The 22,703-nt window shown below is 38.1% G+C and overlaps 1 protein-coding gene across 5 annotated transcripts in view; it reads left to right on the top strand.

Moving 5' to 3' along the window:
• Positions 1–22,703, top strand: part of ttc7b (tetratricopeptide repeat domain 7B) — a 43,754-nt gene that overhangs the window by 17,682 nt on the left and 3,369 nt on the right. For 3 of the 5 annotated variants that reach the window (XM_061895776.1, XM_061895778.1, XM_061895779.1), the window contains 11 exons: positions 1,453–1,641; positions 4,370–4,487; positions 4,564–4,621; positions 7,973–8,045; positions 8,191–8,351; positions 8,429–8,545; positions 8,678–8,775; positions 11,975–12,025; positions 15,881–16,021; positions 18,826–19,028; positions 22,228–22,301. In XM_061895776.1, the coding sequence (XP_061751760.1) occupies positions 1,453–1,641; positions 4,370–4,487; positions 4,564–4,621; positions 7,973–8,045; positions 8,191–8,351; positions 8,429–8,545; positions 8,678–8,775; positions 11,975–12,025; positions 15,881–16,021; positions 18,826–19,028; positions 22,228–22,301 (1,283 nt within the window). Of the gene's footprint in view, positions 1–1,452; positions 1,642–4,369; positions 4,488–4,563; positions 4,622–7,972; positions 8,046–8,190; positions 8,352–8,428; positions 8,546–8,677; positions 8,776–9,374; positions 9,618–11,974; positions 12,026–15,880; positions 16,022–18,825; positions 19,029–22,227; positions 22,302–22,703 lie in introns of all 5 variants that reach the window. The other 2 variants (XM_061895780.1, XM_061895777.1) reach the window with 2 other exon arrangements.

Here is a 22,703-nt window from a genome sequence, read left to right as displayed (position 1 = left end):
GATTCATAAACTTAATTCTAAACATTTTTTCACAAAAAAATAAATCTTTAACATCAATAATTATGGAACATGTCCACAAAAAATCTAACTGTCAAAGCTGATTATTGCATTGTTGCATTTTTTTTCCACAGTTTATGAACTTACCTTCATATTATGTTGAAGTATTATTCAAAAAAAATAATTTAAAAAGGATTTTTGAATTGTTGCTATTTTTAGAATATTTTTGAAAAATGTCACGTACCTCTCGGCATACCTTCAAGCACCCCAAGGGGTACGCATGCCCCCATTTGAGAACCACTGCTCTAGGTAGAGATAGAGAGGAAGAAGTGAGCAGGTGGGAAGGTGTTTGTGCACCGCAACACAGCTTAGCAGAAAGAAGTACTGGTGAATTCTACTAACTTATTCGCTACTCATCCCATTTTTTAATTTTTGTGATACTCATTACTGATATTGTACTGCCCTCTCATTACATTGAAAACATTTTTTGTTTGTGATTTTGAGTTTGAGTTTGGTACAACAGGTTTCTGTGGCCAGTCAGTATTCAATGCAGTGAAGCAGGCTAGTTTAGCAAAAGTGCAAAGTCAGCAGTCGTGACTTAACTTTCACAGAGTTTGGAGAATATACTGTATGCCTGTACGAACATATGCTGTTTCATGTCAAGTTAGTTCTCTCAAAATGTCATTGTATGGATGTTTGCAACAGTTTAAAAAGATTGGAATAGAGATGCTGATTTTTGTTAATGGCAAAATGATGTTTACATTGAGCTAGCGGGATATAGTTTTAGTTGCTTGTTTTTGCTCATATCAGACTGTACTGCTGATTTGACACAATTTTACATGTTTTTGGCATTCAGTGTGTATTAATATACATATTAATATATATATATATATATATATATATAAATATATATATATATATATATATAAATATATATATATATTTATATATATATATATATATATATATATATATATATAAATACACAGTATACAAAACAACTCTTGCATGTGATGTGGACCACAGGGAAGTGTTTTAAATGTAGAGACAATATGACCCTTTTAAATGAGGTACTACTGCAGTAGAAAATATGCTACTAAGATAAATGTTCAATTTAGCTTGGAACTGTAAGACAGGTTTTACTATAATAATATGTTTAATATTGTAATTGTAGTTTGTAGTAGTGTAGCTTCGTACTTAATCACACTGAGGAAATATCCCACTGTGTATACTGTAGCTCTATATCACTACCATTTAAATACAAAACATAATGTACTGTAAATTCTCTGTATGTATTTGTGTATGTTCAGTAGATTGCACGTGCACATATGTTAGTATTGTAATGTATTAAACTATATTTACGTGCTTGCCAGTCAGTCACTGAGCTTACTTACACCAGTTGCTTGAAAGTCAGCTGTGTAAATAATTAAATGTCCCCTTTTTTGTTATCTACAGTGTTTGGAGCGGGCCATGAAATTTGCATTTGAGGAGTTCCACTTGTGGTACCAGCTCGCCCTATCTTTAATGGCGGCTGGAAAATCCGCTCGCGCTGTTAAAGTTCTCAAGGAGTGTATTCGTCTAAAGCCTGACGACCCCACCATCCCACTGCTGGCTGTCAAACTGTGTATCGGACCCCTGCAATGGGTAACCAAAATGCTCTCAAATATAGTTAAAACAAACAACTCAGAAATTTACACACACATATCAGAGGCGATATCTTATTCATATTATCCCCTAATGGTTTATTTGAATCATTATTTTTCTAGAATGATTATGCATAATTCACATCATGCAGCCTTAATCACTAAAAAAAAAGAATAATTGGGTGCACATGTTTAGATTTTCTCTCATTTACACAGTGTCAAAAATATACATCCTGGCTCAAATATACACTTACAGTTCATCCGGAAAGTATTCACAGCTCTTCACGTTTTTCACATTTTATGTTGCAGCCTTATTCCAAAAGGTAATAAGGTAATTTTTGTCCTCAAAATTCTACACACAATAATCCGTAATGACAATGTAAAAAAATGTTTTTTTAATGATTTTTGCAGATGTATTAAAAATTAAAACCTAAGAAATCTCACGTGCATAAATATTCACAGCCTTTGCTCAATACTTTGTTGATGCACCTTTGGCAAAAATTACAGCCTCAAGTCTTTTTTAATACAATATCACAAGCTTGGCACACCTATCTTTAGGCAGTTTTGCTCATTCTTCTTTGCAGCACCCCTCAAGCACCATCAGGTTGGATGGGAAGAGTGAGTGTAGAGCCATTTTCAGATCTCTCCAGTGGACTCTGGCTGTGTCACTCAAGGATGTTTGCAGTGTTGTACGAAAGCCATTCTTTTGATGTATTGGCTATGTGCTTGATGCGTCGCCCTAGTCTGAGTTCAAGAGCGCTCTGGAGCAGGTATTCATCCTTGTTGTCACTGTACATTGCTGCCTGTATCTTTCACATTCCCATAGCATGATTCTGCCACCACCGTGCTTTAAAGTAAGGATGTTATTGGCCTGGTGATGAGCAGTGCCTGGTTTCCTCCGAGCATGATCCCTGGCATTCACGCCAAAGAGTTTAAACTTTCACATTGAGTTTGTCATGGTTAATTTAGTTTGTCATTGTCTGAGAGTTTTTCGGACAAACTCCAAGAGGGCTGCCATGTCCGTTTTAATAAGAAATGGCTTCCGTCTGGCGACTGTATTATAAAGGCCTGATTGGTAGTTTGCCTCAGAGAAGGTAGTCCTTTTGGAAGGTTCTCTACTCTCCTGAAAGCGATACTGTAGACAGAGTGGTTCTTGGTCACCTCCCTGAATAGGGTCATTCATTCTCCCCCGATCGCTCATTTTAGTTAGCCGGCCAGCTCTATAAAGAGTCCTGGTTGTTTCAAACTTCTTCCATTTACTGGAGGGCACTCTCCTCATTGAGACCTTCCAGGCAACATATATTGTTCTGTATGCTTCCACAGATTTAGATAGATAGATACTGTATTCATCTCCAAAGACAAATTCACAGATGTGTGCCTCACGACAATCCTACCTCAGAGGGCTACAGACAACTCCTTTGACTTCATGCTTGGGTTGTGATCTGCCATGCACTGTCAATTGTGGGACCTTATCTATAGACAGTTGTGTGCCTTTTTCTAATACAACTGAATTTACAAAAGGTGGACTCAAATTAAGCTGTAGGAACATCTAGATGGAACTGAATTTACTTTTGAGCTTGTACATGTGATTTCTTAGTATTTTATTTTTAATGGAGTAGCAAAAAACAAAAACGTTTTCACATTGTCATTATTGGGGATTTTTTGGTAGAATTTTGAGTGAAGTGCTGTGAATAATTTCCAGTTGTACTGTACATTTCCCTATATCTCTAAAGTTGTGCTGTAGGTTCCGGATGGTGTTGCAACTTGACACTGTCAGTCTGCCAAGACCAATTAACTCATTGTTAGTAATCACGATCGAATGCAGTTTATAGTTTCTCTTTGGCATTTGGCAGCATAAAATAACTTGTCGGTTCGACCCATGGAATGTGTAAGGAGCTAAGTGATATCACGGTTGATTGCCGCACGAACCAAAACAAAAAGAGAGAAACAGGACAGAGATGCCAGAGAGACTGCTGGAGATGCAGTGAAATCGGGATGTATTTCAATTACATTAATAATACAGAGAATGTAGTAATGCAAGATTAAAATTTCATACTAATAACTTGCGCAGACACATTACAGTACATCATCAGCATTGTAAAAAGAAAAGGGAAGCACTTGTTTACATGTTGTGTATAATAATTCACATGGATAATATATATTTGGTTATATGTATGTGTTGCACATTATTTTGCCCATAACTTAACATTTCTTTTTTGTAATACATTTGAGCAACACTACATTTGAGGAGCTATAGGAGCTGCCAGTTTTATTGAGCTAATCCAAAAGAACCAGCTCTCTTCAAAAGGCAGAATTCCCATCACAATGTTGGAATATCTGAGGAGAAATGTATACATTTAAAGGAGTTTTGAATCAATTTCAAAGCAACTGTTGATTCCGAAATCAGCAGTTCAAACAAGTTTTTTAAATTTGTATTCAGGAACAATCCGGAAACCACTAAGGAAGATCAATCCATGAAATGGAAGCTGTCTGTATGCACAAATTAAAGCCGGTATGCACATATTAAAGCCTGTATATATATCCTTTTGACCCTCTTTTTAAATGAGAAAATACAAAATAAGTGTAAACTTGCCTAATTCTTGCTTTTAAAATGATATACATTGCTTAATCCTATTCAAATAAATCATTTGGGGCCCCAAATTACTGTGACATTCATATTCAGTAGTGTATAGAGGAATTGAAATGATATGCATTTCTACTCAATCTAGTGGGATGAAGGTGAGTGCTTTGCCAAGATGGTAATTGACATGGGCGAGAAAGCAGCCGAGTTCAGAGCCAAAGGCCACCTGGCCATTGGACTGGTTTACAGCCTCAAAGCCACCGATGGTAAGTGTGTGTATGTTCAAGTAGATGAGACATTGTATGATTATAACACATATTTATTCGCCTGCCCTCTCTGTAGCATCACTGCGAAGCACAGAAGAAGAATACCAGAGGAAAGCTTTGGGAGCCTTTCAGAGGTTTGGCGCCTGCATCCTTTCACTTTCTCTTTTTTCCACCCACTCATACTTCACATGTGATTTCCACAGCAATACCAAGCCTCTTTCCAGTAACGTTAGAGGCATGTCTGTTTGTACATTGCATCAGCTCACATCTATGAGATTCTGGCCTCAGTTAGTGTAAAAGACAAAATAATTCATACTGGCAAAACCTTGAAATGCTAAAAAAAAAAAAAGAAAACATAATTTGACTACTATCCCAAAACAAACTTGATACCATGCCAGTGTCCGCCTGAGCGACTGTGATCAATGTATAGTGTACCTTTTAAGCTTTGCCATTACATTATTGCATTTCTGTCCATGATTTTTCCTTAATCTTCTGGTAAAAAAAAAGCCATTAAATTGAATGCCCATTTTCCATCATTTGACCTTGAATGTCAGTAATAAGTCATAGTCAGTAATTCTTCTAAGGCACCTACAGGAAAGTAATACATCACCAAATTTGTGGTACTAAATTAAACATTTTCAAGCATAAAAATGGCAAAATGAAATACAAATATTAATACTACAGTAGTATTGGCTACTAGAAGAGACTAAACCAATCAAAGCACGCTGTTCAGTATTGTTTCCACTGATTGGCTCAGCTTCTGACAACATTACTATATTGGATTAAAATAGTGTAAAAGTGACTAAAGGGTGTTATTCCATGTCTTTGATGGCTCTCATAATGTTCAAAATGTATTTAGAAGGAAGTATTTTTTGTGCTTTAGCTATTAATATCAGCTCCGAATCAGCACGTCGCTTGAAGGTAAAAAGCTGGGTTCAGTATTTGTCTTGACGCGTTTTCTGTATCGTCAGTAAGCACACACACAGTTCTGGGTTGCAATATTGTGAATGATAATGAAGTAGCAGAATGTACAAAAAGAAACCTTCTCAGTTTGTCTGTAGCCAGCATGGAGTGGAAGTGTCCAAAGCTTTCAATAAAGTGTCCAAAGTCTCCAACAACTCGTGCAATATAGCGGTCAACAAAAATAATGATTACTCAGCTCTACTTTCTCCTCTCGCCACAACAAATACGCGTAACAATGCCTGTTTTATAGTGCCGGCCTCCAATATCATAGAACACCCACAAACACACCACGTAACCTTAAATACACATTTCTGCCTCCTATGCACCAGCCCTTTAATTATGTTCTCATAATTACCTTTAACAATGTAACAAGATGGAGACAAATTAAGCAGCAATATCAATTATACAAACTTACATCGTGTCCTTCAAAATTAATAATACACACTGACATATCTTTTTTCCTGTCAAAAACATGTCCATAGTCAAATGTGAACAAAAAAAATGTCACCCCAAAAAAGAAAGAAGCACCAAAAAAAATAAATAAAAAAAGTAATCCACAATTAGAGTTCTGTGATTTCCAAAGTCTGGAGTGAATTTCTCCCTCACCTCCTTTCTTTCTCCTCTACGCCATATCTCGTACGCCTCTTTGAGGGCGTGCTGTGTCTCTGTCCACTGCTTGATATCATGGGCTTAGGCACAACTCCCCACCCCCCTGACCCTGAAAGGGACAAGCGGTAAAAACTGGATGGATGGAGGGATTTCTACTTTGCGGAAATTCATTTATTGCGGTCATGTCCGGAACCATGCAGCAATAAATGAGGCGCGACTGTACTACACTTAAATGAAATGCCACTAGATGCAGCAAGTAATCTTCACAAACCTGTTGCATTCCCCCCAACCATTAGCTGCAGTGAGTGTTAAATATATATCTATTCATTTTCTACCGCTTGTCCCTTACGCGGTCACGGAGGGTATTGGAGCCTATCTCAGCTGCATTCGGGCAGAAGGTGGTGTACACCCTGGACAAGTCGCCACGTCATCGCAGGGCCAACACTGATAGACAACATTCACACACTAGGGCAGGGGTCGGCAACCTTTACCACTCAAAGAGCCATTTTGACCCGTTTCACAAAATAAAGAAAACAATGGGAGCCACAAATCTCCTTTGAAATTTAAAATGAAATAACACTGCATAAAGAGGTTTTTTTTTGCTTTGTGCTATGTGTAAACCAGGGGTCTTAGACACGCGGGCCGCACCTATATAAGAAAATGTAAGGTTAGTGTGGCCCGCGAGTTTAATATGAATGCCGCTAGACAGCATTACACTTGCCAACCATCCCAAATTTTGCATTATTTCTGCGAATTTCTGCTGAATTTCACCCAAATTACATTAATAAGGGCGTGCTATGAAGGCACTGTCTTTGACACCTTCTGCAACATGTACATACGGCTTGCCAGCCCAGTAACATGTTGTATATGGCTTCCGCAGATACACGTACACGACTGCAAGGCATAGTTGTTCAACAGCCATACAGGTCACACTGAAGGTTCTGATATAAACACTCTTACTAGTATGCGCCACACTGTGAACCCACACCAAACAAGAATGACAGACACATTTCGGGAGAACATCCTCACTGTAACACAACATAAACAGAACAGAAGAAATACCCAGAATCCCATGCAGCACTAACTCTTCCTGGCTGCATTATACACCCCCGCTAGCACCAAACCCCGCCCCCCTCTCCGTGCGTCGGTTCACGTGGGCGGGGTTGGGGGGGGGGGGTGTTTGGTGCTAGCGGGCGTGTATAATGTAGCCAGGAAGAGTTATGGATGCATGGGATTCTGGGTATTTGTTCTGTTCTGTTTATGTTGTGTTACTGTGAGGATGTTCTCCCGAAATGTGTTTGTCATTCTTGTTTGGTGTGGGTTCACAGTGTGGCGCATATTAGTAAAAGAGTGGAAAGTTTTTTATATCACAACCTTGAGTGTAACCTGTATGGCTGTTGAGCAAGTATGCCTTGCAATCTCTTACGTGTGATGACAGAAGCAGCGAAATGCACGCGTACGACCGGCACGCAGATGGCATGGTGTAAAAGCGGGCACGATGACATGTTGTAGAGGACGTTAAAAGAATAGCCATCACGGCACGCCCTCAATATTGTAGTCCGGGTCAAAATCGGAGAATGTTAGACCCGGGTGATTTCCGGGAGATGCACCAAAATCCGGAAACCTCCTGAAATAATCGGGGGGGGGGTCGGCGATTATGCAGCTGAGCCACATCACAGTGGCCAAAGAGCCGCATGCGGCTCCGGAGCCGCGGTTTGCCAACCCCTGCACTAGGGCCAAATTAGTGTTGCCAATCAACCTATCCCCGGGTGCATGTCTTTGGAGGTGGGAGGAAGCCGGAGTACCTGGAGGGAACCCACGCAGTTATGGGGAAAACATGCAAACTCCATACAGAAAGATCCTGAGCCCATTTAAATATTATGTTTGATATTCACCACTTCTCATTTTGGCAGAGCGCAAAGTCTGTCTCCAACGGACCATTTAGCAGCCTTCTACCTTGCACTGCAGCTCGCTGTGTCCAGACAGGTAAAAATAACACAGAAAGAAAAAGCCATAACACTCATATCAAAATAGTTTGAGTCCAGATATTGATTGTCAGCTGTGATAAACAACATTACTATAGTTAATGTTTATATATTTTTTTATAGATATAGTTTTTTTTTGTGTGTAGATTCCAGAGGCGTTAGGGTATGTTCGACAGGCCTTACAGCTTCAAGGGGATGACGTTCACTCCCTTCACCTGCTGGCCCTGCTGCTGTCAGCTCAGAAGCACTACCATGACGCCCTCAATATTATAGAGATGGCCCTTTCTGAATATCCGGAGAACTTCAAGTAAGACACACAACCACAACAGCCAATTTAAACCACAACCTGACCCTGTGCTCAGACCTGTGCTGTACATACTGCAGCTTGCTATACACCAAGGTGAAGTTGGAGAGCATGTGCAGAGGACCAGAAGAATCTTTGCTTACCTGTAAACACATGTTGCAGATCTGGAAGAGCTTTTACAACCTTACAAACCCCAGGTATATGTGCAGTACACACAATAAATTTGTGTAGGTATTGAAGTCACATGGCACACAACACAATTTTATCATCCGTCTCATTAAGTGAGTTCCTGTACTCAAAATAGATAAATTAATGCATGTATCTGACAGTGATTCAGGGCGAGGCAGCAGTTTGTTGGATAGAGCTGTAGCGGACCGAAGACAGCTCAACGCCATGACTCTGCCAGAATTCAGTGATCCAGAGACGGGTACGTCCACACACACACGACAGTCACTCATATGAATCCAGTTACAGTCATTTTTACATGTAATATCTGTCATGTTTTTTATTTTTTTTTTTTTTATTTAATGAATATCATCCGCTTCTTCTCAGCACTGTCTTTCACACTCACTTTTTTCTTTCCAATGGTTGAAAAACAAAGCTATGTCGATCTCTAGCCATAAGTTAATGCTCGCAAGTGAGACCAGATGTTTTGTGCGTATCTTACGGGATTCGCTGTGACAGTTTCTATACCAGCTAATGGTGGGGATGCTTGTAACTAAAATGTAATAAGAGGCAACTCTTATTCTTTATGATTTTGTCTTCCTATACAGTACTGACTGAGTAAAGATTCTGGATTTTACGTTGGTAAATATAGATAAATGACCATTTACAAAACAAATGCAGTACTACTGTTTTTCTTCTAATTTTTTAACCTGAATTAATTATAGTCACAGTAAAATAGTACTTTACAAATCTGGACTTGGCTCCTTGTCTGTTTGTAGTACTGTAGTCCGTAAACTGCTGATTGACAAGTATTTTATGTTTCTTTGCTTTCCATTTGTTTTTTTTGTTTCTGTTTTTTAGCTTCAGGTTCTTCTTCTTCTCATACTGGGTCTGAGCCAATGTCCCCCATCTCCCTCTCCACCATATCCACGCTGTCCTCCCCTTCTTCTCCTGTTTTCATTCTTCCGCCTTCTCCTTCATCCAAAAAGTGTTCTCTCTTGCCTCCTCCTCCTGCTCCCCCTGCTCCTGCCCTGACGACCACCAAAGCCAGGCCTCACTCAATTTCCAACCACGTCACCCTTCGCCAACTCTCCTCCAACTCCAGCGTGCCGCTAGGTCCACTCAGCTTCTAGCATGGTTTGGAGAGTTACGGCCAAAAAGAGCACATTAAGTTTTTAGCAAGAATTTTTTAAATCTACTGCTCTGTAAGTGTGTTATAGGAAAAAAGAGTAAGAATATACAATTGAATGCACCCAAAAGATAACACAGACATTAATTGTGCCAAGGGATTTATTGGCAATGCCACTTCAAGTATAAATACATAGTAGTTCATGGCTTTGCTGTGGTCCCGTTTATTATAAGCAGTTAAGCACTGTACTTCCTCTTCAATAGGCCACTCCCTGATTAATTGCAGGGTGTGTTGCCTCATTTTTTTCGCTAAGAAAAAAGGATCAGGCTGTACCTTAAAGTGGCTGTAATTCTGTAATTACCTCACACAGGGGTGTCCAAGCTTTTTCCAATGAGGGCGGCGTTCAGATACATTAAGCTACTTTGATACATTTTGTGCATTAAAGAGGATAAAAACCAATCCATTGTAGGTAAACCATATTCCGAGCTGTCTAAACAAAACATCCACATGTTAGCTTGATAAAGAAATCTAAAAATCTGAAGCCATCATCTTAATTATTTTTTTTACAAGACATAAGAAATTGATATAGAAATGATAAAAAAGGTTATTAAGGAGCTCTCCGAACCATAAATGTACATCTACAACCTATAAATTCCTAAAACAAAAAAAAGTAGCAAAAGTTTTACCAGTGTATTACAGTGAATAGTTGTCAAAATATAAACCAGTTCCTTACTTCCACAATTCTCTAAAATCATATTAAAACGTATTCAACAGTAAATTGGTAAAATGTATAAAATAACAGAGCTAACATCTCAATATTGATGGCACTAATGGATATAACGGAAGAGATTATCAATGCAATTGATCATTAACAGTGTGCAGCTGCGGTGTTTATGGATCTAAAAATCATACGACACAATTATTAATAATATCTTGGCTAATTAGAACGGTGAGTAAATTATGAGGGTTGGTCTTAAACTGGGTAAGAAGCTACTTAACCAACAGGAAGCAATACATAAAGTTAAGCGAATACACGTTTTCAGATATATCATGCGGCGTTCCCCAGGGGATCGATACTGGGAGAAAAATTGTTCAATCTCTATTAAAAAAAAAAAAATTGGAAAGTTACAAAGGACTTAAAGTTAGTATTAATTGCACACAATATGACCACATTTTGTTTAGGAGAGAATTTACCGAAGCTAATACAAATAACAGAAGAAATTAATACATTAAAAAGATGGTTTGACAAAAACAAGACTAACTGTGAATGTTAGTAAAACTAAAATAATGCTATTTGGTAACAGTAGAAGAGAAAGTCCAACTTAAATACAGACATACAGTATGGTAAAAATTAAAAAGAAAACTAATTTCTACGTGTAATAATTATTAAATGAACCGGAAATCTCTTTTACAAAATACTTAACAAAAGTGGCAAGAAATACTTCAATAATAGTTAAAGCAAAATATGTTCTGGACAATAAGTCACTCCATATTTGTGACTGCTTGCTAGTGTTACCTTATCTACAAACTAATGCCATAACCATATTGGTGTCAAAACAAATAATTGTAATATCTAATAATATATTTCACTAATAATTACATTTTTTATAATTTGTGCCATTGAAAAAAAACCTGCCCACCTAAGCTGCACTTTGGACATCCCTACGTAACAATGATTACAACATGTAAAAAACTGTAGTTCACTAGGCGTTTAAGGCTTTTAAGTGCCGCTGTATACAGTACGGAACATTCCAGAGCTAAAGCTGCTTAACGTTTCACAAAAGTGGCTCGAAAAGTTTTTGAAAAAAGCGTTTCAAAACATACACAAACCACATGCTGGGTTTGCCAGCTTCATACATATTTTTCATCTGAGGATTATTCAACCTTTTAAATTACACAGTGATGGTATTTAAAACTTGATGTGCTCTAATGAGCTCAAAGAGACGTCTTGAAGGCTTGTTTACGCTTTACAAAGCATGCCTAGCAAGTTTACAAACTAACACCTGTGTAGTAATTGCACATTGCTGTTTGTAGACACATTGATATCTGTTGTTGGTACAGGTTTGCTTTGATGACCTGTTCTTGCTTGTTTGAAGTGTTTGGACTCAAATGAGTCTTATTTGCTCTGACAAGCTCAAACAACCTGATGCTGTCAAAATGACATATTTTTTTGGTAGTTAATTTCTTTGCCTATCCTGGATATTAAGTTACACTTTTCTCTGTTCTTTTCCTGTCACAATGATTTGTTTCTAGTTGACCTCTGTTCTTCTCTTTCAAACAGTAACAAAGGACTTTCTGTTGTTTTTGTTTCTCATTCTGTCATTTTTTTAAGGCGGCCTTCAGGACGCTAACACTCTTGGTTTTTCTTCCATAATTTCTGTTTGTAAGTAGCCACCTAACCTCCATCTCACGTTTAGTTTGCCATCTATTGTTGATTTCAACTTTTGTTTTAGTACCTTCCTGGTTTTCCTCCTGGTAATACAACGCTGATACTTAAGCGCGCTCTAAAGCCACTTTATTAGGTTTGCTAACAAATATTTGCATTTCATCTTTTGATAAAGATGTATCATGTCTGTGAGTATATTCATTAGTACAGTAGTACCTCAACTTACAAGCTGAATTGGTTGTGTGACTCAAATCATTGTCGCACATTGAAATTAATCGAATCAATGAATGAATAAATGTAATTGGTGTTTGGCCCATCCAAAAGAGCACAATTTTAACATGCAAGATGCCTTTTAAAAAGAAAAACAAACTTATAGATAAGAAATATTGTATCAAAACAATACATTAGAACATAGTACTGCACTAACAACTACAGTAGATTTATAAAGTAATGTAATAATAATGTACAGCATTTACCTTGGAGAGTGGACTTCTACGATATTGCTTTCCAGCTGCTTTTCCATCAAACACGCCATCAGCAGCTTCTTTGTATATTCATAGAAAAATACCTGCCGTTTGGATAAAAAATGTTAGTGTCCTTTGCTGGCATTATCGAATCATTGTGCTTCAGTGTGGTGCAGACCAGCAGTGCTACACTCAAACTGCTTCGTCAAGTTAGATAGCTACACGCTCAGTTACGTTTTGTTTTTGGGGTTTTTTGAGACGATGAATATCGTCCACACATTCTTGTCAGCACTGGTCTACACACTCACTTTCTTCCCGTACATGCTTGTAAAACCACATTTATGACAATTTCTAGCTACAAGCTAGTGTTAGTGTGTAAGAACAGATGTTTCGGTCGGAACTTCACTGTACCATTTGTTACGCCAACTATGATTAGGATGTTTGTAACAAAAAAAATGCTTGCAACTTAAGGCATATCAATTAGCGTAGAGTGACCTCTTATCTCAAAACAATGTTAAATGGGGCACTCACTAAGTTGAGGTACCACTGCACAAATAAGGATGACTGCAAGCTCTCCAAATTTGTTCGTGGGGTTGGTTATTTTTACCCAAAAAAGAACATTATCATTTTCAACTTCACTTCTGTACCAAATAGAGTGGCTGGTGAGCTTTTATTTGATGTCGGCAGGCATCTATGAGGATGATTGTGTAGATTAGGTTGATGTGGTTGGTTTTACATTTCTTTCAAAGGAATACATTGACATCATGACTCCAATACATATACAAAAGAATTACTAGAAATTACAAGACAAGGGCTTCAGTTTAAAAGAGATTTGCAACCTTTTTTTAGATGCACTACATTAGTACACAATGATGCGACTACCTGAAAGATGGACTGTGACTTCATTCATTCAATTCTCGCATCAAGCATTTTTTTTAATTGAATATACTACACAATCCATTATGTGAAACCTGACCGATTATTTAAAAAAATATATTTTTGTAGTTTTTTTTGTAGGTTAACTCGCAAGAAATGTCACTACTTTAAATGAATTGTGTCATTGTATTCCTTTTACTCAATTATCAGCTTGTGTGTGTGTTGCTGTGCCAGCTGTAAACATATAGAAGTGACACTGCTTCACATTAACAAGTGTCATTGATTAGAAATATGGCACTGTTATGCTTTCTGCTCAGCAGAAAAGGACACATAGGGGCAAGTAATCCATGTGAAAGTACATAGTGCTACTATTTTCATCTTGAACTTTATGTAAATGTATCTTTTGTTGTATACAGCAGTGGTCCACAACCACCGGGCCGCAGAAGAATTTTAAAATTTTAATTTTTTATTTATTTAAAAAAAAAATTTTTATTTTTATTTTTATTAAATCATCATACAAACAAGATACACTTAAAATTAGTGCACCAACCCAAAAACCTCACTTTTTCATGACAAAAACCTCCCTTTTTCATGACAAAAAAAAAAAAAGAATCCCCCCGCCAGGCCGCAGGACAAATTATCAAGCGTTGACCGGTCCACAGCTACAAAAAGGTTGGGGACCACTGGTATACAGGCAAGTATAACACATAGGCACGTATATTTTTTACAAAGGAAAACAAACACACAGTTTCAGTGGAGAACTCTGAATTAACTTTGTCTGCATTAAACTTGCACTTAAGCACACACACAAAGGCATATTTCAATGTTGTGTCTGTGTATCGCAATACACTATATACATTTACCAAACGACGAAAGCATTTAAAGGTCTTATTTGCGATTCACTAGTGTACTGTAGATAACTAACCTGATGTGCGTATTACAAACTCCCACGTTAAACCAACTATGCAAGTCATTATAGGGAAACTGTGAACCCTTTAGTTATCACAATCCATTATTAGATGCTGGTTAACCTCAAGTTAATTTAACATCACCTGCTGCCCCCAGTTTTTAGTTTTTTGGTTTTATCCTTGTGTTAAATAACTGTTAGGGATAAGTATATTTCACATTTGAACCAATATGGTACCAATTCCAGGTATCTGGGAATCGATATCTGTACTCACTTTTCGTTACTTTTGTGGCCCTGCTGGCCCCATTATGGACTGGCCTCTCACATTTTTAACTGTATCCACTCGGCATCCATTGCACCGATCACCCATGGGAGGATCCCTACATCTGCGGTCCCTTCCAAGGTTTCTTGTTGTTCCCATTGGTTTGAGTTGCCCTGATGTGGTATCTGAGGGATGCCGTTGTGGCTTGTGCAGCCCGTTGAGACATTTGTGATATAAGGCTGTATAAGTAAACTTTGATTGATTGATTGTACGCGTTTATGTTGTAATAAATGTAAATCCCTTAGATTATTCAATTTAAATAAAAAGTTAATGTTTTAAATCTGACTTAATGATAACTCTGCTTAAACTTCTGAGTCTTATTTGCAAGTATGCATTAATTAAAGTTTGTTCTTGGTGTGTTGATGTAATCAAGAAATAGTCTTTGCTAGGCTTATCTTTTGTTGAGCCCTCCAAAGGGTTTATACTGTAAATATTGTACGTAATACACTCCAGATGTTTCATTTAAGCTTGTGTCATAGTTGTAGTTTTCTGCATCCAATTTGGAAGCATTGAAACCGCCATGTAAAATCGCTAATGTTAATCAGTAGCATGTATATGGCATATCCAGTGTTGGTCAGCATCGAGCTTGCGGGAAGTGGAGCCTTACTTTTGAGCGCCTTCTGTCAGGCATGCTTGCTTTGTTGGAATGAAAAATCATAACATTAACATTAACTAAGTGCTTGAGCCGGTGCCAAGTCTGCAACAAAGGTATTAATTATAATACTTTTTGATTTTACGTGAACCAAAGTTGTTTAGGGCCACAACCTCCACATGGAGAGTCTCCTGACAAAGAGGAAGATGTGCTAACCACTATGCCACACAAATACCTATCCACAGGACTTTAACAATGTTATGCGCTGGGGTACTGCGATGAGACAGCTACTTTGTGTGCCTGAAATAACCTCACATGCTGTAACAAAGGGGCACTTACAGTAATTCACCTACTAATCTGTGTACAGAGTGATATAGTTGTGTCTGCGTGGTGGTGCCTAGATTAGTTAACCTTAACCTGAATAATCCAGGCTCATAACACGATGTGGTGTTTGTGTGTGGACTGATTAAAGGCTTTTAGTTCAAGAATAGGAAACTGTGTGCCACGGTGCTCAGACAGTCTGGAGAGTAAACAAGAATTCCATTTTCCTTCTAGAAGTTTGAGTTCGTTAAAATTCAAGCAGTACAATTTAGGTTGGAATTAAGACTACACCTTGGCACATGGCTGCTTAAAATTGGTCTAGCACTTCTAGGTGTGAAGTGATTAAAATAGTTTTCTCATCTGTCTACAGGTTCTGTACATGCTACATCAATAGCAGCTAGTCGTGTGGAGCAGGCGCTGTCTGAGGTGGCATCTTCCCTACAAAGCAGTGCACCCAAGCACGGACCCCTGCACCCATGGATGACACTGGCCCAGATTTGGCTCCATGCAGGTATTCCTATAATACTAAAGACATTAAAGTACAATTAATAACAATTACAACTGCAGCATAATTGCATTAAGATGTGTACAAAAGGTGAAACACACCCACTGTTAAAATACTAGTTTGTGTAAAAAATGAAGAAATCCAATTGAACATGTGTGGGACGACTTGGAGGGCGTAATGCACAATAAATTTCAAGTATTAGAATATTTCTGTAAGGAAGTGACGACAATTATTGTCAAGTCATTGCATTACTGTAATTAAAACAAAATGTGTGCCAACGATGTACTTTTCTCAGGGTGTGGACACTTATGGCACCAGCACTGTGTGTATATATAGAGCCTGAGTTACTAAGATCTAAATAAGAAGTGCTAAACAGCATCTGCAAACTATAAAATTGTGTGTAGTATAAGTGCTGGTGATCTACTAAGGCTGTGTACAATTGATAACAAGTGAAAAAGTGGTGCAAATCGCCCTATTTAAATGAGATTTTTGTGTGTATACTGGCTGTTACCATGGAGACACTCTTTTCCCTCCACAGTACCTGTGCTGTTTTGTTATGTTGTGGAATATGCAGCACACAGCACCTTTTCTTGGCAATATACTGAAAAGTGCGAACAAAACCTATTTTTAGCACAATGCAGGTGTGCTCTGGGAGGAGCTGCAATGTTGTGATGGAGTGTCTGGAATAATCCACAAAATTGTGGCTGTTATAATCGGCATAAATTCTGCATATTCATGTAGACCAGACACGCTAAATGGATTCAAGTCTCCATTTTGCTCATTTAAGAGACGCAACCCTCTGCGCACAAGTTTAGTATATTAGCTTTGCGTGTGCTATCAAGTTTGCACGTATTTTAACACAGGCAAACCTTTTAGTAGGTCTGTCAGAATTAGGCATGAACCATCAAGGGCGTCTGGATATTCAGAAAATATCTTCCGTTAGTCAATTAGCTTCAAAATTACATGACATCATGAGGGTGTTTCCCATTCTGACTGCAATCAAACTAAATAATTAGCAATGCCAAAAAAAACTTATGAAATTAAATTAAGTGTATCTGCCCACCCACACATACCGACAATACACCATAGCCATGAACTGACCAGCAGGGCCATTTTAGGTTTGATTTATGAAATGGTATAATGATGTCAGACACAATCATTTTATTTCTACATTAAGATATATACACTAAATTAATTACACACACATGGGTTGTTTATGTTATATCTCACCAGCCATATATTTCCTCTCACTGCTGGTCATTTCCAGCTCGCTAATATAGGTGATCTAATCAAACACAGCACATCAAACTCATTTCCTGTATCGGCAATCTTTTGATCTCGATAAAGGAAGAGTGAATTCAATTACACTCCCTCTGCCATTGTTTGCGGACAGACTATTTCCTTGTTCCTTGAATATGATGTAGGTTGGACGGGGTGGTGCCAATTTTTCCCCCCTAGAACAACCAGGAAGGTCACGTTGATGCCAATCAACTAGCAAGCATGAAAAAGTTAAAATGCCTTTTGCCACACCTGAAACAAACAGCAAGCATGTGAAATTTCTGCAACAACTCAGAAATCTGTGTTTTTAAACATTTATTTTCGTGTCAAAATATCACTTCTGTGTTTTTTAAATAAATTATCAATAAAAATATCATCTAGAAAATGTGAAAAATGGATTTAAAATTCTTTTAGCCACACCTGAGACCATACTTGCCAACCTTGAGACCTCCGAATTCTGGAAATTGGGGGGGGGGGGTGATGTGACGACAGGTTGTAGAGGACGTTAAAAGGCAGTGCCTTTAGGCACGCCCACAATATTGTTGTCCGGGTGGAAATCGGGAGAATGGTTGCCCCAGGAGATATTCGGGAGGGGCACTGAAATTCAGGAGTCTTCCGGGAAAATTGGGAGGGTTGGCAAGTATGCCTGAGACAAATAGCAAGCATGTAAAATTTCCAAGAGAACGCGGAAATTTGCATTTTTAAACATGTATTTTTGTGTCAAAATATTATTATTTTTTTTTTTTCTTTTTTTTATGAAACATCAATAAGTATACAATAAAAATACTGTCCAAACAAAATTTGTTGAACACTCGCCTCAACTGCAGGTACTCGCTGTTCCTCTTGCCGAAACACTGCAAGTAGAAAATGGTTGGTTGGATGGATGGATGGATTTTTAACAGATGTTACAACACCACAAGTATATTATCTTAAGGGGATGTGGTTATACGATAGAGTTTCCAAATGAGAAACGTTTTGTGTGTTGTTTGCATGCATGATATAGAATTTTACATTACATTTTCAATAACATTATTAGTAAATTATCCGCTAAAAAAAATTAACAATTCTGTGGTCCATTACTTGGGACACAAAAGTGTCAGCCAAAATAGGTTGGTAGATGACAATAAATCTAAGGGTATAAAATTTAGTGTAGAAATGTACCCGATTGCAGGACATTTTCAACATTTTCTTTAAGGGTATGTGTTGCAGCACTTTGTGCTAATAGAAATGGTTGCTTTTTTTTCTCAGTTTTCCCATTTTTTCTCAAAGGGTGCTCAGATCCTTAAAACTGAATTTATGACCTGTAAAATTATCAGGAATCACAAATAAATGAAAGATAATTGTAATTTTAAAGAATGATATTTCAGTGTGGCTTCTTCCTAAAACTTGTATGTGGACATCATAGAAAAAAGTACTTGGATTGGAGTTTTTTTGTTTCTATTTCCACCATTCAGTGACCATGTGATCAAACACTTTTATCCACATCGTGTGCAATCCTTTAACATTTTCCTTCCTGACTGCGTCTCTGACAGCTGAGGTTTACATCGGCATGTCGAAGCCTACTGAGGCGTCGGCCTGCACACAGGAAGCCGCCAATCTCTTCCCCACGTCCCATAATGTGCTGTTCATGAGGGGCCAGATAGCTGAGCTCAGGGGTAGCGTAGATGAAGCAAAACGCTGGTACGAAGAAGCCCTGTCCATCAACCCGACGCATGTCAAAACCATGCAGAGATTGGTAATCCACCTACACACACACACACACACAATTTGTGAGTTTGTCTTCCTTGTCTGTACAAGTGTGTCGTCTTTCTGCCTGAAGAGTCAGCAGGGCCTCATGTAATTAGCCTGAGTCCTATGAGACAGACTGATTAAACATCTCACATAATTGGGCTTTCTACCATTAAGGTACACTAAGTGCTGTTAGAATATTGCATCATTCACACAATGACGACGGTATACACTGCCATAAAAAAGGAAATAACTATCTTCTTCAGATTAAGATGACAGCATTGGGAGTAAGAGGGGGTTCAGATCAGTGTCTTGCTCATGGATACTTTGACAGGACTAAGGGGGTGTCAAACTAGTAACCTCCCAAATACCACTGTCCAATATTTTACCCTCTGAGCCAATTGTTGAATTAGGAGTTTGAACAATAACTTAGTAAAAGTTCACTTCGGTTTTAAACTGCAGCAGAAAAAAAATAAAGTTTTTGTTTGCATGAAGTAGTAACAGTAGATATGAATAAGTTGATAGGACACGCCCTTTTAAGCTGCATGCCTTCGGCGAGCCTAAGCTAGTAGGTACACATACACACAAACACATAAAGACAGAGACGGATGTAAAGACGGGCTTTTTTTGTTCTGAATTCCCCCTTACGACCAAAGATGGCAAAAGGCTAATAATCTTATAGTACATCAAGAAAGTAGCTAATAATCTTATAGTACGTCAAGAAAGTATTCACACCGCTTGACTTTTTCCGCATTTTGTTATGTTACTACCTTATTCCAAAATGGAATACGTTTATTTTTTTCCTCAAAATTAAATAACAATGGGAAACCTTTGTTGTTGCTTTTTTAGTGTTTGCAAATGTGCTAAAAATCACAACTGCCCAAAGATAGGTGTGCTAAGCTTGTGGCTTTGTATTCAAAAATATTTGAGCCTGTAATTGCTGCCAAAGGTGCAGCAACAAAGTGCTGAGCAAAGGCTGTGAATACTTATGTACATGTGATTTTTTTTAATAGTAATTGGGGTATACGTGTATAGCACTTTTCTACCATCAAGGTACTCAAAGTGCTTTGACACTATTTCCACATTCACCCATTCACACACACATTCACACACTGATGGTGGTATCTGCCATGCAAGGCCCTAACCACGACCCATTAGGAGAATGGTTGAAGTGTCTTGCTCAAGGACACAACAGACGTGATTAGGATTGCGGAAGCCGGCGATCAAACTAGGAACCCTCAGGTTGCTGGCACGGCCGCTTTACCAACCAAGCCACGCCGTACCCAAGATTCTTATTTATAATACATCAGCAAAATAAAAAAATCTTATTTATAATACATCAGCAAAATAAAAAACTTTCCATATTTTCATTATGGAATTGTCATTGTGTGTAGAATTTTTAGGACAAGAAATGGTTTGAATCCATTTCGGAATAAGTCTGCCAGTTTGTAACAAATCAAAATGCAGAAAAAGCCTTGTGAATACTTTCCGGATGCACTGAATGTTGTCTTGTGGTCTGTGGTGTGTTTAAAGTGATTTGTCCAGAGAAGTGGCTCCAAAATAGGTCTAAAATACTTAATGTCTCTGGGGAATGCCAACGTCTACTGAGTCATCTCTCTGTGAATTGTGACACCGTACAAAAAGTGGCCAATTAGAAAGATTATGTCTATCTTCACGCCGTCTCCATTATTCTTTCCACAGTATTTTCTTTTCTTTTTTAGTTTTTTCTTGTACACTATGTCCTCTTTTATATTGCCTGTTTGTCCGCTCATGGCTGTGTCTTGTCTTTTTCATATTTGTTAGATCACTCGGGGTGAGTAGTACTGTGAATTTTGGTATCAAAACAATACCAAGTAAATGCGGGACTAGAATTGTAGAAAAAAAAGTCACAATGTAACAAAGCTGTTCAATTCAATTTCCTTTATTTAACCAGGTAAAGACTCATTGAGATTAAAATCTCTTTTTCGAGAGCACCCTGATAAAAGAGGGCAGCACAAACAAAGTTACAATGATAATTACATCAAGACAAAACAACAGAACGACAGCAGTCATACCACAACAGGTAAAAATAATGCAAAACGATTAAGTAATAATTCAATTTAAAAGCGAGTACATTTCCCAAGAGAACGGGTTTCTTGATCTTTTAAAATGGACTTAAACTCCCCCAAAGTGATCAATTCTGGTAGCCTCAGATCTTAATGGATGTCATTCCATGACCAGGGAGCAGCATAACTGAATGCTTTTTTTCCAAGTTCTGTGTTGGCTCTAGGAACCAACATTCATTTAATTCTGAAATGTAAACAAAACTACTAAAATACCTACCATTACGCAAAAAATTGGGGGAAAAATACCATCAGTAATCAGGAGAGCAGGAAGGAGAGGGGCAAAGAGGGCCAGAGTGAGCAGCAGAGACAGACCGAGAGATGTGCTGTTTGCACTGAGAGTAGAAGGGACGCTGCCCTCCCATAAACTGTGTGGAAAATCAAGTTGTTTGCTAAATGTAAAGATTATATGCAACAAAAGTATCTATCCCACCATGCTAATATCAATCTGATACAATACCCACAATGGTATCGATACTGTTGATATTTAGATCAATACGCACACCCCTATAGATCATGTTTTTTTGTGCAAGATTTCGTCATGGAGGACTTAAGTAGTGGGACAGAGTCATTATGTGTGTGCTATGCTGTGTCGATATTGAAGTCACGAATGCCGATTGCATGCAACCTCTTTCCATCCTGTAGGCGCTAACAGATAAGGTTTTCACGTGACAAAACAAATCTCGCCTAACTCTCTGGACTCTGAGGCGGCATAGGTCGGTTGGTAGAGCGGCCGTGCCAGCAACTTGAGGGTTGCAGGTTCGATTACCGCTTCCGCCATCCTAGTCACTGCCGTTGTGTCCTTGGGCAAGACACTTTACCCACCTGCTTCCAGTGCCACCCACACTGGTTTAAATGTAACTTAGATAATGGGTTTCACTATGTAAAGCACTTTGAGTCACTAGAGAAAAGCGCTATATAAATATAATTCACTTCACTTAACTTCAAATTGTAACAATGTGTTCATTGGCTTATGCTTTATATGTTTATGCCTTGGTAGAGCTACTCATATAGTACAACATTAATTTCATGGAATGCAAAAAGATAGCCTGCTAATAAAGATAGCCTGCTAATATTTTTTGTGTCTTCTTCTTCTGTCCACAGGGTCTTATTCTCCATCAGCTGCAGCGCTATAGTTTGTCGGAAAAAGTGCTGAGGGATGCTGTGCAGGTGAACAGGTAGGCGTCTATGTACAATAATGCCTTCAATGTTCCATTATCATTTTTAGTATTGTACACTTTATTATATTTATTATTTTATCAGCAATGTTTCTGTTCCTTCATCGTGCTATTTGATTGTACTGTTTTTATTCTAACCAACCATGTGAAGCACTTTGTGAGCTATATAAATAAATCAAAAATTATGAATTGCACGAAAACTCATGTCATTTTCCCGTAAGGAAATACAATTAATATATTATTATGCATACACACACACACACACACACACATATATATCAACATACATTTTTTATAGAGAATAATGAAAGTTTTACGTGCAGAAAATTGTGTGAAATGCATAGAAATGAGTCGAAGATGCCGAGTGAGGAGGGGAAGGGCAAGCCTCATAGACCTCACTAT

The sequence above is a fragment of the Nerophis ophidion genome, linkage group LG03 (genome assembly GCF_033978795.1).
Source record: "Nerophis ophidion isolate RoL-2023_Sa linkage group LG03, RoL_Noph_v1.0, whole genome shotgun sequence".
Taxonomy (NCBI): domain Eukaryota; kingdom Metazoa; phylum Chordata; class Actinopteri; order Syngnathiformes; family Syngnathidae; genus Nerophis; species Nerophis ophidion.
The sequence above is the reverse complement of the archived record's forward strand: the minus strand, read 5'-3'. Positions and strand labels throughout refer to the sequence as shown.